The sequence below is a fragment of the Patagioenas fasciata genome, chromosome 4, assembly GCF_037038585.1.
Source record: "Patagioenas fasciata isolate bPatFas1 chromosome 4, bPatFas1.hap1, whole genome shotgun sequence".
In the NCBI taxonomy this organism is placed as follows: Eukaryota; Metazoa; Chordata; class Aves; order Columbiformes; family Columbidae; genus Patagioenas; species Patagioenas fasciata.
In genome coordinates, this window is record NC_092523.1 from 66813185 (window position 1) to 66834442 (window position 21258).

General features: G+C 36.8%; 1 protein-coding gene across 6 annotated transcripts in view; it reads right to left on the minus strand.

The window, feature by feature from the left end:
* The window catches only part of INTU (inturned planar cell polarity protein), a 52790-nt gene that overhangs the window by 9584 nt on the left and 21948 nt on the right, over positions 1-21258 (minus strand). For 3 of the 6 annotated variants that reach the window (XM_071808070.1, XM_065837697.2, XM_071808069.1), the window contains exons 4-10: positions 16474-16635; positions 14572-14775; positions 9787-9905; positions 7228-7317; positions 6606-6683; positions 5322-5511; positions 274-327 (exon numbers count right to left, since the gene is read on the minus strand). In XM_071808070.1, the coding sequence (XP_071664171.1) occupies positions 274-327; positions 5322-5511; positions 6606-6683; positions 7228-7317; positions 9787-9905; positions 14572-14775; positions 16474-16635 (897 nt within the window). The remainder of the gene's footprint in view (positions 1-273; positions 328-5321; positions 5512-6605; positions 6684-7227; positions 7318-9786; positions 9906-14571; positions 14776-16473; positions 16636-21258) is intronic. The other 3 variants (XM_065837698.2, XM_071808072.1, XM_071808071.1) reach the window with 2 other exon arrangements.

Sequence of the window (21258 nt, forward strand, 5' to 3'; positions counted from 1 at the left end):
TAAATCATGGGTTTTCAGTGACTAATCCTATGAGATCATAATATAGTTGTAATGTTAACCACAGAGAGAAATTCAGGATAAACAGACTGGGTAAAATGGAGCTATCTTAAAACGAGAATAATACAGTACACCGTTGCTTTGACTCTCATTTGATTAAAAAAAAAAAAAAAAGTAGATATTTGGAATTAGCACTTTCTTAAACTACGGAATACGACACCAAGGCAAAGAGACACTGTGCAATGCAAACAGCAAAAGTAAAAGAAAACCGTTCACCAGTTCTGCAAAATCAGCTGCTTCCAGGTCACTCAGTACCGTGTCAATTTCTATCTGAAATATTTAAAAACTACATTTTAATAGACATTTCTAACACATTAACTTACATTAATCACATCGTTTACTCTATCTTGCTGTCTTGGAAGTTTAGGATTAATGAGTATAAAGTGGCCGGATAAAAATCTGCACCTACTTTTCAGGAGTAATATCAAATATCAAGAACACCTCAATTCATCAGATTAAATAAAAATCCTTCTTAATTGCCACATATTTCCCTCTTCTTTGAAACTGTATAATTCCTGTGCTTGTGTGCGTCCTGAACCCAGTGTTGCGTATAAAGGAGATGTCGCTCTTTGAGCCTGCTTTAAAACATGAGGGCTCAAGACTACCCCTTGCAGGCTGGAGACAACTCCGAGATCTGGCGAGCTATTGCATCCAACTGAGTTATTAGAAAAATCTTTTTCACAATGGATTTAGTTTTTGTCTCTATGGAAATTGCCAAAGCTTTCTCACACATTATCTTCGTTCTACTGCAACTGCTTTAAGCATGCATATTTCTCTCACTACAAGAGCTGTTCATTAATGTCAGTTTTGCTAAAAATACTTTTCTTTGAAGAACATGATACTTGCCACAGATGTTCACTGCATAGATGTGCTAATTAATGAAAAGAACCTAAACCCCATCACAAAAACTTCTTGGGATGTATTAACAGGCTGCTTCTGATTAAAATACAGCCAGTTTTTCAGACAGGGAAATGTCAGCAAGGCTGTTGGCAGTCAACCACGGATCAATCTCTCAGCTTTTCCCCAGTTAAAATTTAAATGGCTTTCTGCCCAAAAAGAACAGACATTTTTAGTTTTATATGCCTTATAGAATAAAAAGATCTTCACCAAAACTTAACTGGAAGTTTCTTTTGCAACAACAATTTTTTTTTTTTCTGCAAAATGTGGATGATCTAAGACAATTTTGGAAAACAACGTCCTTATTGTAAGTAAGAACTGCCTTGTTACCTAAATCTCTTTAAAACCTACAATTTGACAAGAAAGAAACAACCTGCAACCTAAACTAGAGAACAAAGCATAATAGAGTCTCTCTACAGAAACTTGAGAGAAAGTAAAAGAAGAAAGCATGGAGGGAAAAAACCAGATCACTAAATAGTACAAGAAAAAAACATCAAACAACAGTTAGAGATGCACTGAGTTGTATTTCAGACATACATTAGGTTGCTGACTGATCATATTCTACAACGCCGTGTTACATGTTTTCTCCCTTCATTTACGGAGCATGGATTTTGCAAATGAGCGAACGGGTGTGTTACAGCACCTGGATAGCAGATTTAGCTTGGGGGTTATGGCATGAAAGAAACTCTTCTGAGACACTCCATAAATATGTACTTGTGTAGCTAAAACATATATAACAGGGTGTTCTTACACACAGATTATAAAAGTAGGAGTCTGATTAAAATTGTTGCAAACACACGGCCTCAAGCACATTTAGCAAAAATGTATCTAGACACATACTATGGGACAAAGTGGAAAGAACTAAATCATTATCAGACTGCTACTAAAGAAGACAAAATTTATATAATGTAGAAAGGAGAGAGAAGGCCACACCAGCAAAGACAAATCTGTTTGGTATGATATGCAAACAACTCTTCCTATGATACGGAAAATTAATTCCTAGTTGCAGAGTTGAAAATATTACATAAAAAAAAAATCACAAAGGCACCAATGAATCCTAGATTTGCTAACGTTCAAAAGGATGGAAAATGAAAATGTAGTGAATCTTTATTTTATCCACTTCAGGCCCTGAAGTGAAATGGCTGAAAATGTAAGGGGTCCACTGGGCCTTAGTACGATGCCTGACATCTAATACTTTGTGAATAAAGGACAATATATAAACTATTACCAAATCACAATTTAAGCATAGGCACTCAGTGGAAAGCTACCATCTTAACCGGAATCATATATATTGGAGTTTTCATGTTATATGTAAAATGATTGCTCTAAATAGAAAAAGAGGTCCAATTTTAAAATATGTCTCATTAAAGGCCAGCAGATTTAAATAGTAATTAGCTACTTATTAATGCATTTAGCTCCTCGAATGATACTGCATTTCACTAAATACCTGCAGTGTAGATAGTCTTTATGTGAGCTAGTCTTTTCATTTCAGGTTCTCTTCATAGTTAATGCGGATGAAGCCACTGGAGTCCTAAGGTGTAATTCATCTAATACTAAAGTAAACAACGGAAGTCGAGCAGTTAAAGTGCCAGATTTTCTCCATTAAATAACAGGAAGAGTTCAGGATTAGCACCTCAGCTGCAGTCACTTATGGTATAGCTCTAAAAGAAGGCGAGATGGATGCCGCCCCGAGCTGCTACAGGTTCAGTCAAGTGGAGAAGCCTCATTTTGCCTCATTTTTAGCTTTGTTTTTCTGGGAGGCTAAAAACCTAATTAGGAAAGAAAACCTCTACAGTATTAAAATAACAAACATTAATAAAACCTAGAAGGGTTTAACAACTAATACTGATGAGATTACAGAACTTAGAAGAAATAAAAAAAGCCTGGAGAGAGCCAGGGTACTTAGTATTGCTTAAATTTTTGCTTTAGTGGTCTACGAAATAATTTCTTGCGGCTGCTTTATCTATATGGGCTGTACCATCTTCCAAGAATAGCTTTTCATTTAAGAAAACAGAATAGGAGTAGGTTTAAAGAAATAAAACAGGAGTGCTTTCATCAACTCTGCCTCACTAAAGTCCCAAGTCTTTCTGATAAAAAATGAACAGCAATAATTTCATGATCACCATGCCTTGGAAGTAACACATTGACTTCCATACTTCCAGTATAACTGAAAATAAAGCAGCAAGCTGCAGCTAGCAAGACCCAGTTATCTACACCTCATGGTCCTGTCAGATCAAAACATGATCTAGCAATGTTTTACATGGAACACATAACCCTTAGGCAGTGACGCTAAATCGCTTCATAACAAACTGTAACAGGAAAACAGAGAAATAAATCAGAAACTACAAGCTTTTTGAAGGAGAAAGGGAAGTCGTCTGGTTTGCTTCTAAACAAATGAATACATCATTGTGTTATTAAAGAATACATTTCACACAATAATTAACAAAAAAATAGCGAGAGGGGTTTAAAAACAAAAGACTGAGTGAAAGATGATCTGGATACAAAACAACAACAAAAAAATACAAGAAAAGACATTTCAGAGGATCTTTCTTTACATGAGACACAATTATCAGTTTTTGTCTTAAATATAAGTTCATAACAGTTTTCCCCTACATTCTCTGAGGATTGCATCCTATTCACTTGGCAGAACTTACTCCATTGATAAAAGCTGTTACAATCAGCTTGTCTGGCACTACTGTGCAGCGCAGCTGGGACTTGCTCAGTGTGCAGAGCCAAGCTCTGCTGGAACTGTGTCACAGGATCTGCCGCTCTGAGAACTCCTCTTGCAGACAGCGTTTCGCATAATTCAAACAACTCAGTTTTCATTTTGAGTAATGCAAATGAATATATAATTTCAAATAATACCATAATTTTCTGAATAAATGAGATGTGTTAGTCATACAACTCCACTGCTGAGATCTCACTGGGATTGTTTTCTCTTGGACAAAAATCGTTAGAATTGTTTCAAACTGGAGAAATACAACCTTTATGTAATTTGGTCTAATAACATCAATTCTATAGTGTGTATGGAAAACCACTTCAGAAAAGACTTGGCAAGGATCATGCATCACACATATAAAATCTATTATTTTTATTTAAAAATATTATTTTATAAATAATTATCCAATGATTCCTATTTTAGCTTCCTCGCATGATGAAAATGAGGTTTAAGACTCAAAGCTGTAATTCTATTCACTGTGATCTAGCTTTTCTCATACTACTGCTTAAAACAGAACTCGGTTTCTCATTGGGAATTAACTAGACACAGTGAAATGGTGTCATACAAATGATACATGGGTATTTATTTTGATTCTGCAACAGCCATTTATAACTCTCCTAAATTACAAGTTACGTATGGGCTGCTGGAGTAATATTTTATACCTGGAAAAAAACAGTTAAATGGCCCAAATCAAACATAAAGGCCAACAGCATCCTGGCTTGTATCAGGAATAATGTGGCCAGCAGGAACAGAGAAGTGGTTGTGCCACTGTGCTCAGCACTGGTGAGGCCCCACCTTAAATCCTGTGTTCAGTTCTGGGCCCCTTATCATAAGAAAGACACTGAGGCACTAGAGAGAGTTCAGAGGCGGCAACAAAGCTGGTGGGGGGCCTGGAGCACAAGTCTGATGAGCAGCGACTGAGGGAACTGGGGCTGTTCAGCCTGGAGAAAAGGAGGCTGAGGGGAAACCTTATCGCTGTCTACAACTACCTGGAAGGAGGGTGTAGCATGGAGGCAGTTGGTCTCTTCTCCCAAGTAACAAGTGACAGGACAAGAGGAAATGGCCTCAAGTTGCACCAGGGGAGGTTTAGATTGGATACTGGGAAAAAAATTCTTCCTAGAAAGGGTTGTCAGACATTGGAACAGGCGGCCCAGGGAAGTGGTGGAGTCACCATCCCTGGAGGGGTTTAAAAGGCGTTTAGACGAGGGACACAGTTTAGTGCTAGAGTTAAGTTAGGTTATGGTTGGACTTGATGATCCTGAGAGTCTCTTCCAACTGAAATGATTCTATGATAAAGCAACATAGATGGGGCTGTGTTCGCTACTGCATATGCTAGTTGATAGAGATGTGTGTGTGTGTGTGTGTGTATATATATATATATGTATTTTTTTTTTTTTTTTAAATAAAGTTTAATTTCTTCGTCCTCATGTGTTCTTCCCAAATATCCCTAAAGTCACAAACTACACTCATAATATCAATATGTTCCTTGTTGGAATGACTGTGTAGTTCCAAACTTAAATCAAGGATCCCGTAGAAAAATGGGTGGTTTGGGATACATAAACTACACAATAACAACGGAAGATCTCTGCATCGGTTTTATGGTCTCTCATACACAAGTTGTTTCAGAGAGATATGGAGGTGACATTACCTTGATCTCCTGAGGCAGCGTCAGCCAGCGCAGGCCCGGGAGGTTGTCTAAGAATAAGGCGCTGCAGGTTTCATAGTGCTGCGTGCTGGGGCTGGCACTGGGGTTGAGTCTTGCAGGCTGAAGCGCACGCTGGAAGAACAGGTTGAAAAAATGATCCAGGCGAGAAACATTTTCCACCTGGCAAAAAGCACTGAACAAACATGAACTCCAAGTTAGAATAACATCGAGAAACTTGCCGCTTGTTTATATAACCCTCTGTGCTATACAAGTCTCTTTACAGCATGAGACTACGTTTGGATTTTTTTCTAACATTCATTTTAAACATGAGAAAAACCCAGCGGGCTAATATCCAGGCAGTACCTACAAAGAAAAAACTGCCTTGCTGCAAGCAGTTTAGTGTAATAGTAGATGTCTCAGAGCAACTTACGATGAGACAATCATCAGCTTCATCCTTTTGGAAATTAAGGTTACTCTTTGCTTTAGTAATTTATTTAGCTATTTTGTGTGTGTTATAGATCATCTTATTTTCTTCAGAAGATATAAGAAAGTATTCTACTATTCCAAATGGTCTCCTATACTTCTATTAAAATCAAGTAGTCTATCCCTCACATTCAAAGCTAAGCTTTTTCTGAGATACCTTTAAACAGCTGCAGATATTAGAAGTAAAGTTACTCTTTGCCATGAATTGACATAAAAATTTTGTAAGAAAAAGATAAGGTCTGACATTAAGTGAGATTGTTCTTTCTAGAAACTTTTATGCTGTTCAGCACAGAAAAATGAATATTAGGCTTTTCTCTATGGCATACACACTTTAACCCTGAATTGAATGCAAGCATATGGATAAACCTACCTTGGCAATTTTATTTAGGTTACGGTCAGACTGAAAATTTTCTGGGAGATTTCCAAATGCAGAGACTGACAGACACTCTGCCAAATAAAGTTGAGAAGTCTGGATTGTTTATTTTATTAAAAATATAACACTGATTCATATGTATGTCTTACAGACAGTGCTTTAACACAAAGATAACAATTGCAGAGTCCTGTTTGCATCTAGAGTGACCTACATTATGTTAATGATTTAACCTAATCAACGACAAAACTTTCTGAAGTAACAGATTGTTTAAAAAGAGTCTTACTAGTGGCAAGAATAGAATTCTGAGCTTTTTTTTTGTAAAAGACCATGCAAAGAAATTCCACCTGAACATTAAAAATGAATGCTACCAGTTGTCTTTTGCAGTGAGGAATGAAAAATTAGCAACTGAAAATAGTTTCGAAAGAACTCACCTGTCTAAAGAACTATACATAAATTTCAAGGTCCTGACAACGTCCTCAATCATGTTCTTCAGCTGAGCAAGTGGCACACTGAAAAATAGAATTCAAACGTCCACCTATGTTTGTAATGTCTTTACTATGAATAAGAATAGGCATCTTCTGAAGAGCTGTATTCTTATACAGTGATATAATACAAACAAAAAATTCTTCATCAGACTGTATGAGATATTTCCTTTGAGTGACTTGCCCATGATGACACAGACAGTAGGAAAGATGGGGACAAAACAACCCCCCTCCTCCTAGAACACATAAATATGCAATACTACTGCTGTTATTCTGTAGTCTCTAATCAGGACTTGACTGCTGTTTTCTAGCATACACATATATCTAAAGAGAATAAGGTGTCATTAGATCTCAGAGGAAATAAAAAAGAAATTGTAACAATGTATATATAAAAGATGTGAATGAAGTCCATCAAAAAGTGGGATTGCAGATATAGAAAGTAGTTGTAGTAAAAATAATACTTTGTAAGCCCTCCCTTTCTTGCTTTTTTGATAGGGGAAGAGTACGATTTGAGGACACATAATAGGAAACAAAATTTAAAGGAAAATAATTCATTATATTTGAAACTCACTTTTCTTCAGGAAGGCCGATTACAAGCAACTTGTCAGACTCTTTCCAGTAAACAACTTGAACCAGTTTTTCGCATAAGAAAAGGGAGGAACTGGAAAATTGAACCAGGAGTACTTCTGTTAACACTATGAAGTTATAAAAGACCACCACTGAAAGAATAATTTATATGTGTTTTACACACAAAGTCTTATGCTCATGTAAAATAACATTGCATGCAACTGGGCTGGGTAATTATATGTATTACAGAACTCAAAGATTCCCTGATTTCTATTCCAAACAAAAGATCAGATCACACCATTAGTAACAGTATCTTCAAGTATACAAATACACAGGATGAACAACTGCTACTGAAGCACCACAGTCTTCCTCTGAATGAGTCAGATGCTCTTTAAAGGTCTTCCTGGCATTATACCTGCGGAGCTTTCAACACAAGCAGGTCCAAAAACGAATGCCATTGGAGGCATGCCAGGGAGGCAACTGGAGGTACTAATGAAGGTTGTGAATGTAGTAATCACTCACAAAATCCTTTTAGAAGACCCCACACACATGTTTTGGAAACAAGTCCAAGAGGTATCTGAACATACTGCCTGAGTGACAAACGTGAGCCCGATGCTATCATTCTGTATAAAAAACTGCTCCATGAAGCTCAGGAATCCCAGAAAGACACAGAGAACTTTCATCTGAACCACAGAGCGGATTAGAACATGAAACAGGATTAGACCCAGTGTTCCACTTAGCAATAAACCATACATTATGCACCAGATGATCAGATTTAATGTACTGGTTGCTGCTAAAACAAAGGCCTGTAAGTATCTCCAATACTAAATTCATAACAAGACCCCACCTTTTTTATTATCACATTAGAAACTTTAAATAACAAGATGACACTGCTGCAAAGTGAAAGAAGAGTAACTTCAGTTTATGCTTGAAAGATTCAAGAATTTACTTTTTAGGATATAGCTCCATTACTGATTCATTCATACTATAAAATTGATGGTGCTGAATAAATCAATAGTATAATTTCATTAGTTATGAAATACCTTAGTATTTCCACAGGTCACCAGAAAAGCTTTATCCTTTGAGTAACCAAAAGTGCTTTCCAAACAAACCAAGTCATATATGTATAATGCAGTTAACTACAAGGAAATAAATGTCCTCATCCCAAAAGATAAACAGTACTTGTACAGACACAGTAATCATAATTTACTCTGCTGACAGAAAAAGCTACACAGCAGAGCTAGGGTCTATCCTGGTTTTGGAAGAGCTGAGACAGTCCACAGAGGTCAGCAGAAGTGCTTTTATCTTTTTAGAACTCAGAAAATTGTGAAATTGAAAAGCTAACAGGAAAGGTCTATGTTATCATGGATTTCTGTATTGTTTTTCTGGTGCATAAGCATTTAACACATCTCAGTGGTAATTAATGTGGCACTGCATTAAAATACTGGTATATCGTGTTTGCTACCTGTTGCTAGAAGTCAATTTGCATTCCTGTTCATCAATACATCAGTAACATGACTTTTACTAACTTACTAACTAGAAAGTTACAAACATGGTTAAAGCACAGTGTTGCAGTCACAGTAACAGGATACCAACAAGTCTGAGACAAAAAATAAAAGAAACAAATGTAAACAAAAGTGAATTCACCAGTACCAATTTTCTGGTAAGCAACAATATTCAAAAGCACTTCAAGAACTGCTTTAAGGAAAAATGTATCAGTGGAAAACCCAACCTAAATCTATTAAACAGGCTTTATGAGGAATTCCTTATTATCACCAATGCTGTTCACTCCTGCAGTATTGTTTGCACTCTCTATTCTTGGGCCTGCAATCCTACTTATATTTGGCTTTTTTATACCAAATCCAGGTCTTGTGTCTGACACACAAGGCATGGTTGTGCAGAAAAGAATCTTGCCTGACACCACCAAAAGGTGTAAACTGATGTACTAATTCTCAAAGGAAAGAAGTAGTCTGAAAATGAGAAATGATACTTGCTCTCTCACTTCTGATTATTCTAATAATCTACTTTAAATATTCAATAATATCTTGACATATCTCCACTATCTCTACACTGCTCCAAAACCTGAGGAGTCATTTTTATGAGACTTTTTACTGGAGTCCTAGTCTGTGGGTATAACAATCTTTCAGGGTTGCATATTAGATGCTAATTTTAAAGTAGGAGGCACTCATGAATTTAAGTCAATTACAATTAATCTTTTTAAAAATTTTTAAAAAATTGATTGAGGCGGTTGTAGAATTTCCAATCTGCCATCCCAGTTCAGATAAAAATGTTTTAAGACATCTAAGAAGGGATCTAAAAGCATTTTCACAGAATTAAAAATCCTAGTCATTGCCAGCCATGACAAAGTAGTTCCCCATAGTCAATGTACATCCAGACTGAGCAGTCCAACTCTGGCATGCTCTCCTAGTTAAAATATTACTGCCTAAGAGGAAGAGTTGCTCTTGTTTGCTCTAGAACTTGATGCATGACCCATGTGTATTTTTCTGTACATGTATGTATAAAATAATAAAGTAATAATACATTACATTTCAAATACTTTTACCTGATAATCTGGGTACCAGTAACACTTTCCACTATGTCAGACAGTGTGAGAAATATTCCTCTTACACTTTTCAGTTTTTGGGATGCTTCTGATTTGGGGTACTGATAAAGAATTTCTTGCTGTGAAGAAAGTTCGCTGTTAGTTAAGCGAAGGAAAACCAAACCCAAAAATAACAAACCCACAGAAAACAAGATAAGATTTTTTTTTCCTTTTCTTTCTTTCTTTTCTTTCTTTCTTTTTTTAAACATGAAAGCTTCTATTATATCTTTTTGCATGGCATCAAAGCAAGCAGTGGTCTGCACGAGCATGCTGGAAAGTTCTAAAACACACATGAATGATTACAACAAGTTTAACTTGTCTGTTTTATAGAAAAGTAGGACTATTTAGAAACATTATAATATGGAGAAACATAGTATTACAAACATTATGGCCACTGGATTTTACAGCTTAAAGTGCACTTAAAAAATCTGATTCCAGGAGATAGTTAATATTTGTATGTTTCTGTCAGTATTTTCCTTGTGATTTAGGAGCCATGTTGTCCATCAAACATGCAGCTCTTGAAAACCAACAATATGAATATGAAAACTCCCACATCTCTGTATAATCCCACCTAATTGCTTTACATGTATAGCATAAAATATAACTGAAATAACATACACCATTTAACAACTTTATCACTACTGATCTTCAGTTTCAAGATGACTTATTTAAGAGTGTGCTGACACATACGGTCAGAAGCTTGGTGACAAATATTTGTGACAATTATTTTTCTTTTTCTAAGCAGTTCTTTAAAATATTTTTTATGTAAGCATTTTCAAAAATGATACATTAATTACTTCATCAACCTAACAATGTAGTAATAAGCAAACATATGATTCCCTGCATTTATTGCTTTCTGCCAAATCATGATGGGCCAGAAATAATCCATGTCATATTAAGCATATCCAGTGCAAAGAGCATACTAAATCATGTTTCTACACAAACAAAAGAAACACAGATGTGATTAACTTTTCCTATTTATGTCACTAAACACATCCAGCCAGTGCCAACACCCATTAGAAAATTTTCCTTCTTCACTACTGAAAGAATGCAAAGTTTGATTACAAAAGGACCTGGCAAACTCTTAATTCTTGTCCACTTTAATTAGCTGTATTTTCAAATGCTCATTACTGACAAGGATTTTTTTTTTCTTGAATCAGTCCCTCGGCTGGAAAAAACCCTGCCATTTTCTAATTACAATGCTACAAAGGGTGAGAAAGAGCCTTTTTTCTCCTCACTATGAACTGGGGCCTTTACACAAAATTGAGAATTATCTGCGCACTTTCCCAGGGAAAGAAAAGATAACTGTAAAAAAAGGTCATCGCTGCATCATATATTTATTAATGAGTTAGCAAGGTTCAGCGCATTACACCATACAAGGTCAACTGTCTTCACAGAAGGGCAAAAAGTTCATAAGCCAATGACAATGGAATTAATAAATGAGAAGTAGCTCATTTCTTAAGAAGTATAAATTCTGTCTCAACCCAAAAACCCAAACCAAACCAGAGTTATCTAAACTAATGGATTACCAAACAGCTTCCAATTTTTGACTTATTTCTGAGCCTGAACAACAACAACAACAAAAACCACCACCACCAAAAAACTAACCAACCAAACCAAATAAAAAAGAGAGACAGAGTACAGTCAGGAGAACATAGGAGATGGTTAAAAGAAATTGTGTCAAAATGGTGCTAACCTGCTAAACACCTATAATCTTCAAATGCAGTGCACTGATGCTTTAAGTTGCATCTTACATAAATTAAAAAACAAAGAGTAGATGGAAAGACAACTATGAATTGTTAAAGATTAGTTCAGAAGTTACAAAAACAGGGAGAAGTGCCACAGAAGTCCAAGTCAGCGTCTGTTTGCACCAAGCTATGACAGCAGCTGCTCAGTAATATCTGCAGAACACGTGCCTCCAGTAACATCACCATGAACAAAGAATATTAACATTATTCCTTTCAAAACAAGGTATGGCCAAAATAATTTCAAACAGAGGAAAAAGTTACAGTGTACACTGGTACAAATAACATATGTTATAATGGTATACCTACCTTGAGCAAAACCGTAAGAAAGACAAGCCCAACCTTACTTACTGAAACCATTACCATATGGGACATTCCTCACATGCACCCACACATCCTACATCCTTTCTAGTACCACTTTATCATTGAGTAGATACAGCGTACAAGTCTTAGAGCTCATTAATTCTGTTTTTGTGTGCCAAAAGCTCCCAAGTGGAAGAATTAGTTACTAGTTCTAGTTGCCATTGTTGTCGTGGGTGTGATGTGCATACCGTGTTTCCTCTGGATATGGGTAAAGAAGCTTCATGAAGGACCATTATATTTTGACTGTGCAATATGGCATAGGTATGTAGTAACTTCAGCACTGATTTGAAGTACTACTGTAAACCAAATCTAGAACAGTGTATCTACAGGATAATTGTCGGTTACTGTTCATCAAGTTAAAGACAAATGCCTTGAAGAAGGCAGCATTCTTTTGTTAGGAAACGTTACAAAGAGCTTGATTACACCAGCAAAGCATCTCTCAACATTAGAGGCTATTTGGGGCTGTGTAACTGCCAAGACTTCTCACGAAACAATTCTTCCACAGTATGAAGGGAGAACAAGTGCATTTCAATTCCTCTTTTACCTCTGCCCAACATTCAGGGTTAATCCTGTTTCTTGGGAAAGCGTAAAGAAATCGTGGGGCAAGAAAGCAGTACTCCATTTACTCTGAAGTGCAGGAATTGCAATTAGGTATTTGCATGTCTATTCATCTACTAACAGAAGAGTCAGAGGCCCTGAAATATTTTTTAAATATTTTTTTATATTTCAAAAAGCTTATTTACGTGACCAAGGAAACACCGGTCTTTAAGTCTACAGCAATCGCCCATAGCTGTTCTATGCATATAACATAGTAGTCTTGGACTACAAACTTAGAAGTGAAGAAAAAAGAGAACCATTTGCAGTATGTAGGTGAACTTTGATTAAGCATCTTAAGTTTATTTAATTCACACTTAAAATAGCTCTTTTTGTTATAGGGAAATAAAGCAGAAAAATACTGATGTATTTTATGTTTTAATAGGAGCAGCTTCAGGGTGGGAAGAAGCACAGAATGACTTTGCCAAGTTGCAACGCTATAAAAATAATTATAAGAGACACTTGTATAAACTAATTTCTGCCGAAGGTACCTCCCATTAAAAATTTTAGTACCTTCAACAGGACTGTTAGGAACTGCAAACCAAAGCTTACAGTGTTAGTATCTTGCTGAAATACAAAATGAAGCATCCATTACCTTAAAAATATTGTGTTAAAAGAGCATGATTTATATTGCAAAGTCCCATACTCCAGAGTTATGAAGTACTGGATTTATGGCTGCCTACTAGGCCTTAATTATATTATCTGTCTGTCTTGTCCTCTGCAGACAGGCACCTTTCAGAAAAAGTGTAACACTTCAAGACAATGTCATGCTGTGTATGTACAAAAGGACCGAATTAAATTTGCACAAGTAGCTATAAGTTTAATTTCCTGGATTTCAAGCACTTAACTCTTCAAACTTCATAACAGTTTTAGTGATATTATGATACCAGGTAATTTTCTAGGGTTCTCCTCCCCAGCCCTGTGTCTAGAACTCCATTATGTGTAGCCGTTAACACTTATTCTCTATTACACATCACCAACAGAGAATTACAGACTTCTATCACTTGAAAAATAGTACCCAAAAAATAGAGACATCTCAGAGAAAGGATGGGGAACTGACTGGATCTAAGGATTAATTCCAGGGGAGAGAAAGCAAACTGTCTTTCTTCTATTCCCCACTCCATCACTGTCTCACCATCCTGCTCTCTGGGGACTGTCAAAACTTGTGCTTCATTTGATGTCTCCACATCACAGATAATACAGATCACTGGGGCACTATGCTAAATCGAAGGGGAATTTATAGAAGAGGAAGAGGGTGATTTTCCAAATGTCTGTTCCTTACAAGTCCACTGTGGCCATTCGTCATTTTCAGATCAGGGAAGAGGCCAAACTGATCCCTCCACACTGTGCTGTATCTTCCCAGCACCCTCATTGGAGCACTTGTAGCTATGGCTACATCACAAACAACATCTAAACAAACTTACAATGGGTTATATGTACTCTGGCAAAATTCTTCTGAAGAACACAAAAAAAACAAGAGATGTGAAAGGAAACTTTACTGGACAAAAGAAAAGTTCTTCAGTAGCTCAAAAATGTTGCCCAAGCAAGAATCAAGACCGCAAAGAGCAGATGTGAAGAGTCCTCTGAGAAAAGACACATTAGCATTTCAAAACAGGAGGGGCCAGATGGATCATGTGCATGGGCTGCACACGGCTCCCGCTGGGCAAAAACTTAATTTTGACTAGGCTGATTTCATAGTTTGAGTTTGAGAGGCATATTGAAAACATCACTGTGAGCAGCTGAGAGACAGTAACTAACTTCTAAATTTTTGTCTGCTTTGTCTGTTAACACCTCTAACCTGCTCTTTTTACATAAAGGCTTTCAGCAGCACTGAAGTGATTTCAAGTCCAGTTAGTTAGTCAGCAGTGACACTAAGTTTTTTTTCCTGGAATTGCAGACCTTATTTCTGTCAAAATGGACATTTTACAGACTATCCACTATTCAATGACTACCAAGATTTTTTAAATTTTATTTTTAAACATCAAAAGGCATAGCAGTTGCTGTTTTAAGTTGTTACCTTTCACCTTCAGTTTTAGCCACATACCTCATCCTTCGATGTTTCAGAGTCCAGTTTCAGTGTGAGGAACATGACAATATGAGGCAGGTCTTGTATAGCCTGCTGAAGGTCCGTACTGTCTTCTCCCCACAGGAGCCGAACCAGATTGTTCATACTCGACTGTGTCTGTTTATACCTTTGCTGAGAAGTTCCTTCAGGCTCAAACATTGATGTTTCAAATGTAAGTTTAACCTATTAAGATAATTAATTATTGTGACAATGAGGCTGTATTTATGATTATGTTCCAGTATCAGATGAAGCAGATACAGTCTGAGCCCTTTAAGAGATAAAATTCAGCTTTACCAGCAAGGGTGTAAACATTCAAAAATTTCTGTTCTTTCAAGAAAACCAGTTAGATATTCAGCATTGCATAACCATCTATTATTAAGGACAAAACCAGCTATTACATGCTCTATGAACCATGTAAGTAAGCATGTGGTTTCGCGTGTTTTCATACTTAATTCTTACGGTTTTGGGAATGGAAATGTACACTTACTGCTCTGAGTTTGTTTGAACACAAAACCTATTGCCATGTTTTTGAAACATACACAGCATTTGACTTATGTCAAAATGTCAGCACTTTCATAAGTACATATCTGCAAGGTTATTTCATCTGCATTTCTTTGCTTTTCAAAATGTGCTGACAGGTACATTTGCACAGGAGTATCGATTTACATTAGACTGCAAAAGTTTGTTAATTTGTAACACTCAGTAACAATGCTTTTTTCAAACTGCCAACATTTTCACTGTTAACTGTTTTTTTAAAATGTGAAGTCAGCAAATAAGATTTTCACTTTCATATTTCACAATTGTACTAGCAAGAAGCACAATAATTGTTTACATCACTTGTGCGCTGTCTTCAGAAGAAAAAAAATAATCAAAGCACCAACAGAGCATTCCCTCTTAAAAAATAGCTTAGATGATTAAGCTTACTTTGTATACTGTTCTTTTTTCCCCAATTCAACAAAAACCAGGAGTTTTAGAATAAATAGCTCACAAGCAACACAAAATCCAAACCTGGTGCAGAAATCTACTTCACAATTTGCCTAATAAACCTTTTTTTTTTATGAGCACTGCCTTACAAAAAATATTTTAGTTGTTCCAGCAGTGAGGAGAGAGTATTGTCTTCTGTGAACGAACACTTCATCCTAAGTATGAAAGAAGGATATGTGAGAAATACCTACCTCTAGACTGGGCATAAAATTGTAATTTCCAAAGAGAATAAATTGATTTATTTTCTTGCATGATACCTTAGTTTTTGTCATTGTTCAACCTGACCTAAAATGTATCTATTTGGACTAAGCAAGAACCCTCTCAGGTTCCTCTTTCATATGTTTTGACTCAAGATTGATTGCTTGCCTTAAAGTATCCTTAATATGCCTATTGACGGGCAAGTTCTAAACATAATACATCACAACAAATCCTGCTTCTCTTTAAAGTCAGTGGCAGTTTAGCCTAACGATTGATTCAACAAAACAGGTTTCTATTTTCCCAGTTATAATAAATTTGAAAAGCCTAAGCAGAGGTAATTTACACATTTAAATATAGATTATTTATATTTTGTAATTGTGTATATACATACTTCTGGAGCACCTTTCTTAGGAGGAGAGACAGACAGAGCTGGGTCTGTTCAGCCTGGAGAAGAGAAGGCTGAGAGGGGATCTCATCAATGTGTATAAATATCTCAAGGGTGGGTGTCAAGAGGATGGGACCAGACTCCTTTCAGTGGTGCCCAGTGATAAGATATGGGGCAATGGGCACAGACTGAAGCACAGGAGGTCCCATCTGAATATGAGGAGAAACTTCTTTCCTTTGAGGGTGCCAGAACCCTGGAACAGGCTGCCCAGAGAGGCTGTGGAGTCTCCTTCTGTGGAGACATTCAAGACCCACCTGGACACATTCCTGTGTGATCTGCTCTGGTGGACCTGGTTTAGTGGGTGGGTTGGACTGGATGATCTCCAGAGGTCCCTTCCAACCCCAGCCATTCTGTGATTCTGTGATTAAAGAGAGGTGTGCCAGCAAAAAATAATGATGCTTTAAAACACCCATTGCCTGTCAAATTAGATAAGAAAGAAGTGCCATCATCAGCTCTTCCAGCTACAACACTTATGTCACTGGCTGCTGCCTCCCCATTCCTGTCTTCTCCCTCCTGACAGTTCTCATTAATCTTTTCCTCTCCTATTTTGGCTGCTATCAGCTTTTTCTCTCCTTTCCTTTGCCATTCTCTGGAACAGCATAGCATTCAATCCTGCTCTCCTGCCATGTGCTACCACTTTATTTTCTGACAGTAACTCACGGGTTGCTCTCTCCTCATAATTTCAGTTTCAATTCATACACTGCATATTAACAGGACTCCAGGAGCAGAAACACCCAGCTAAGCAGCAGTGGCTTTTTAAGACGTAGTAACTTGATGGTTTACAGTTTAGTAGATGTATGTTTTCTTCTCTGGTATTGTGTGACTCAGTTCTCTTTTTACGTCACATCATCTGCATTAATTTCAGATGCCCTGTTTAACTTCTTGCACATTTCCTCAAGGCTCAATAGTTATTTCTCCTAACTTCTACTACAGCTTGTCTGTGGACACTTATTCATGACACTTAGGCTAGAGTCTCTACACTAACGATGCACAGATGTAATTCTTGCTGCAGTCTATCTTTTAGTCTCTCAGTTCAAAAATAAAAAGACCTCACTCTGTCTTGTCACAGAGACACAACAGCATGGCCCTCCAAGCAAGAGCTCAAAAGCAACTGAGCCCAAATAGAACTTTAACTCTCCCTCCTCCTGCGGGCATCTGTGCTGCCTCCTGCATCCCTGTGGGCAATACCGCACCGCTGGGATGTGAAGTCACTGTATTTTGAAAAAGGTCCCTCCCCACAATTTGACCACAAGGCCCTTTCCAAGAAACACCACAAAACATGACATCTGTTCCACTCTACTTTTGTCCAAGTTCTAATCTAATTCCCCCATTTTTTTTAAAAAATTACTGTGAAAAAGACCAAATAGACTGGAAAATGCTGTAATAGAAAATGATCAATAGACTAAACAGCTACCTACCCTAAAAAAAAAATTATTGTTTTCTTTGTGGAGAAGAAACGAATCTTCATCCTGAGCAGCGCACAGGATCTGATTAGATACAAGACTCTGAATAACCCTTTTGTAAATACTGACTAGGAATTCTTTCACAACTTTGATTCTATTTCTCTTAATCAGTCCAATGCATAGCAGAAAACACAAAAGGAAATGAAACAAAGAATGGGAAAAACACAGAAAACACTACTATTCCTCTCTAAATATACAGCATGCACACATTCTCAAAACAGTTCATTCACCCTGCAAGAAGACAATGATGCAGGTGACAATAACAGCAAACTTTGAAGCACATAGATGGGGATTTTTCTACTTAGGAAAGATGTGACAGAAGTGGAACGTGACAGAGCTCTCCAAAGTTGTGGAATTATAAGAAGAGTAAGACACAGATGGTTAACTACTCCTCATAACACAGGAACCTGGGGGTATGAAATGCATTGTATTAGATGGCAGTTGGAAAATCAGCAAAAACAAACGTAACACTCAAATCAGTTCCGTAAATTACTGCTACAGGATGCTGTGGAGATCAAAGGAATTTTAAGAACTAGATTAAAAAAGGAGAAGGTACAAAACCTGTAAGTGTCCCAACAAGTCCCTAGCTATTAACTGCTAGAAGCTGAAAAGTGTGATGGGAAGGTCACTCTGTATTTGATTTGTTTCTTAATACTCTTTACTTAAACATTCGTCAGTGTAAGAAATGGAAAATATTGCTGTTGTACTTCTGGTGTGACCTAGAAAGTCGTGATTTCTGTTTGTCTGCAAGAAACCTCTATGCCTTAGAATATGGATTTTATTATACACAAAGCTGGTAGCATTGCCTGCCATTTCCTGTTGTTAGTCTCTGTTTTCCATTCGCTTAAGGTTTGCACAACTGTAACTCAAAAATTCAGGCTGAAATTTCTGATTCTGAATATCTGCCTCAGGCTGAATATTATGTGAAATTCTGGGGTAAAATGGTTCTACTACGTCAGAGTATCAAGGTAAGGAAAAGTATATTCTTCTACCATATCTTCCTCTTCAGTCTTCTCTGTCTTGTGGAGTTAGGAAACAACAGCTATTTTGATGATAGAAATATAAAATTGTATAGACTGCAGAATGTAATTTCCTCATACTATCTCAAGCTTTGATTGAGGGGTATGCTTTGGCCTGTCACATTCAGTGACTGCTGTAAAACTTCTAAACGAGATGTCCAGTGCTTTAATCAGAATTGGGACTTTATCTTACCAGGTGTCATGCAGGCACCCAAAGAGAAACATTTAAAAAAAAAGACTGATGTAGCATTTGTACTTTTATTGCTCAATAAATACACTAAACTAGCCCTTACATGCCTAGGAGCTAGTTTCCCTAAAGTGAGGTAAGGAAAGCAAAATTCTGGAAATAAAACCTAGTAATGAGAGACATTATGCCACATGCTGCAACTGAGAAAATCTAGGTAGTTTTTGAAATTCCCTCCAGTAATTTTTAACATTGAACCCAGAAGAGCAGTGACATATCTTATGTAAATAACTTGTGACTATGGTAAAATGGCTTTAAACTGCATCTTTTTTTGATGTTTTGCAATGAATGAGACTACACTAACAATCTTGCTTGTGTAATAGCTGCCTTTATTACTAAATCTCAGAAACAACCAGCTTCTTTCTTCAGCAGCATGAACAGTGTTCTACACTGCAACAAACCCACAACTCTGTACTTGAATTCTCCACTGGTTTATTTCAGCAATCACTCTTCTGGCTTGACTCAAACTGCACACTAAAAAGGGAATAATTGCACTTTAATAAAAGGCTTTGGAAAGCCAACACGACAAACAGCTACACATTTCAAGTAATCTCTGTCTGCTCGACAGATTTACTGAGAATGTAAGCATTAATGTTTCATTAAAATTAACTACTATGTATAATGGGTTGCATTGCATTTTAGCAACAAGTAATACATATACTCTAATCTACCAAGGATACAATTAAATAACCTATATAATCTCTGCTTTTTAAATCATTCTGGTTTTAATAACAGTTACAGCAACTCCATATTTGGTCAAAGACAGGCAAGACAAGGTTTTTCTACCATGGAGCTCTGCCAATATCTGACCACAAGTCTGGTAGCTTAGGCTCGCTTCATACTGTCAGATATCTTGGAAAGCTTCCTGAACTGACAAATGAGCGCCCAGTCTCACTGTAGCTGCAGATGTAGTTCTACAGCCACTTATGCTACATAACTTGCAAACAGAAGGATGTTTAACCAAACCCGAAGATTTCTACTTCTTTTTATCTATGGACAGTAAAACATTTCTATTATTATCACCTCGTATATTCTGCCTGAAGAAAAACTACCTAAAGGTTACAGACATACTCTAAGAAACACTGTAATTTTAACCTGCTCCATCTCATATCTATAAAGTTGCAACTTTACTTTGTCTTCCTGTCCACCAGGAAGTGGATTTAAGCAGAATAACTCAAAATACTTAATTTCATGCTACTAACATCCGAGGTAATCAACACTCTCCTGGTTTAATTGTGAAATAGCTATCTAATTCTATTAGTTATTTAATTCTTCATTATAGCTAGAAGAGAAGATAGGTGCAGCAGGTTGGGGTGGGGGGAAGAGACGTTACTCATTCAGGGAATTTTTTTTAAAATCAGTATTTATTATTGACTTCTTTCAACCATCATCGCTGTTCAGTTTTGAAAGGTCTTAAAGGTATTTAATCTAAAAGCTTTAAAATACTCAAGAATTAATTTTTCTATTTAAAGATGAAAGTGACATCAACTTCTCCACTTAAGTGCTCTTAAATATCTTTTAATAGCACTACTTGTTTATTCAGGCTTCTTTTTACTCTCTTGTGGTTTCTGAGCCTCCTTTATATTGATGAAGATATAATTATTTTGTTTAGGTATTTCCATACCAAATATTAGTGTTTTAAAAACAGTACCTGACAAAAAGCCACTACTATTCTGTGGCTGACATATTTATTTTTAAGCTAGGTATCAATATCTTGCTTAATACACGCTATTGGTAGATTGCATGCCTCCAGTCCTTTTACCCAGCAGCAGCAAGGCATCACATTCCCTGTACTTCATTTGCCGAGATCGGTGTTCCAGGTAACAACTCTCAAAGCAACAATATTTGCCTCCTTTTCTCATAACTACAACTATGACTGGTTAAAAGTCTGTGCGTGTCTCAAAGGCGTTACCTCCCTCTATTCAACAAGTAATTGATTTTGATGCAAGTGGTAACATAATAATGAGCTTGTTTTCTGAGCAGGAAAAGTCACGAAACTTGATTTTCCACGTAGGTACATATTAGTTCTCGTAAACAGAATTCTGCAAGCATAGAATACCTTGATTCTCACACTGGGCAAAAAAATCAAGTGTTATGGTTAGTCTAAACCTACAAGTATGCCACCTCTTGCACAATGTTGCATGTGCTTGCTTACTCTGGCTGATGACGAACAGAACATCAAACAGCTGGACTGCACCTCATGTCCCCTAATGGGAAACCAGCTTGAGTCACTTATTTGCAGCTTTTTCACAAAACTTACCAGAATTAAACTCTGAAATTTCTACTCTCAGTTTTAACTGAAATCAGCTAATG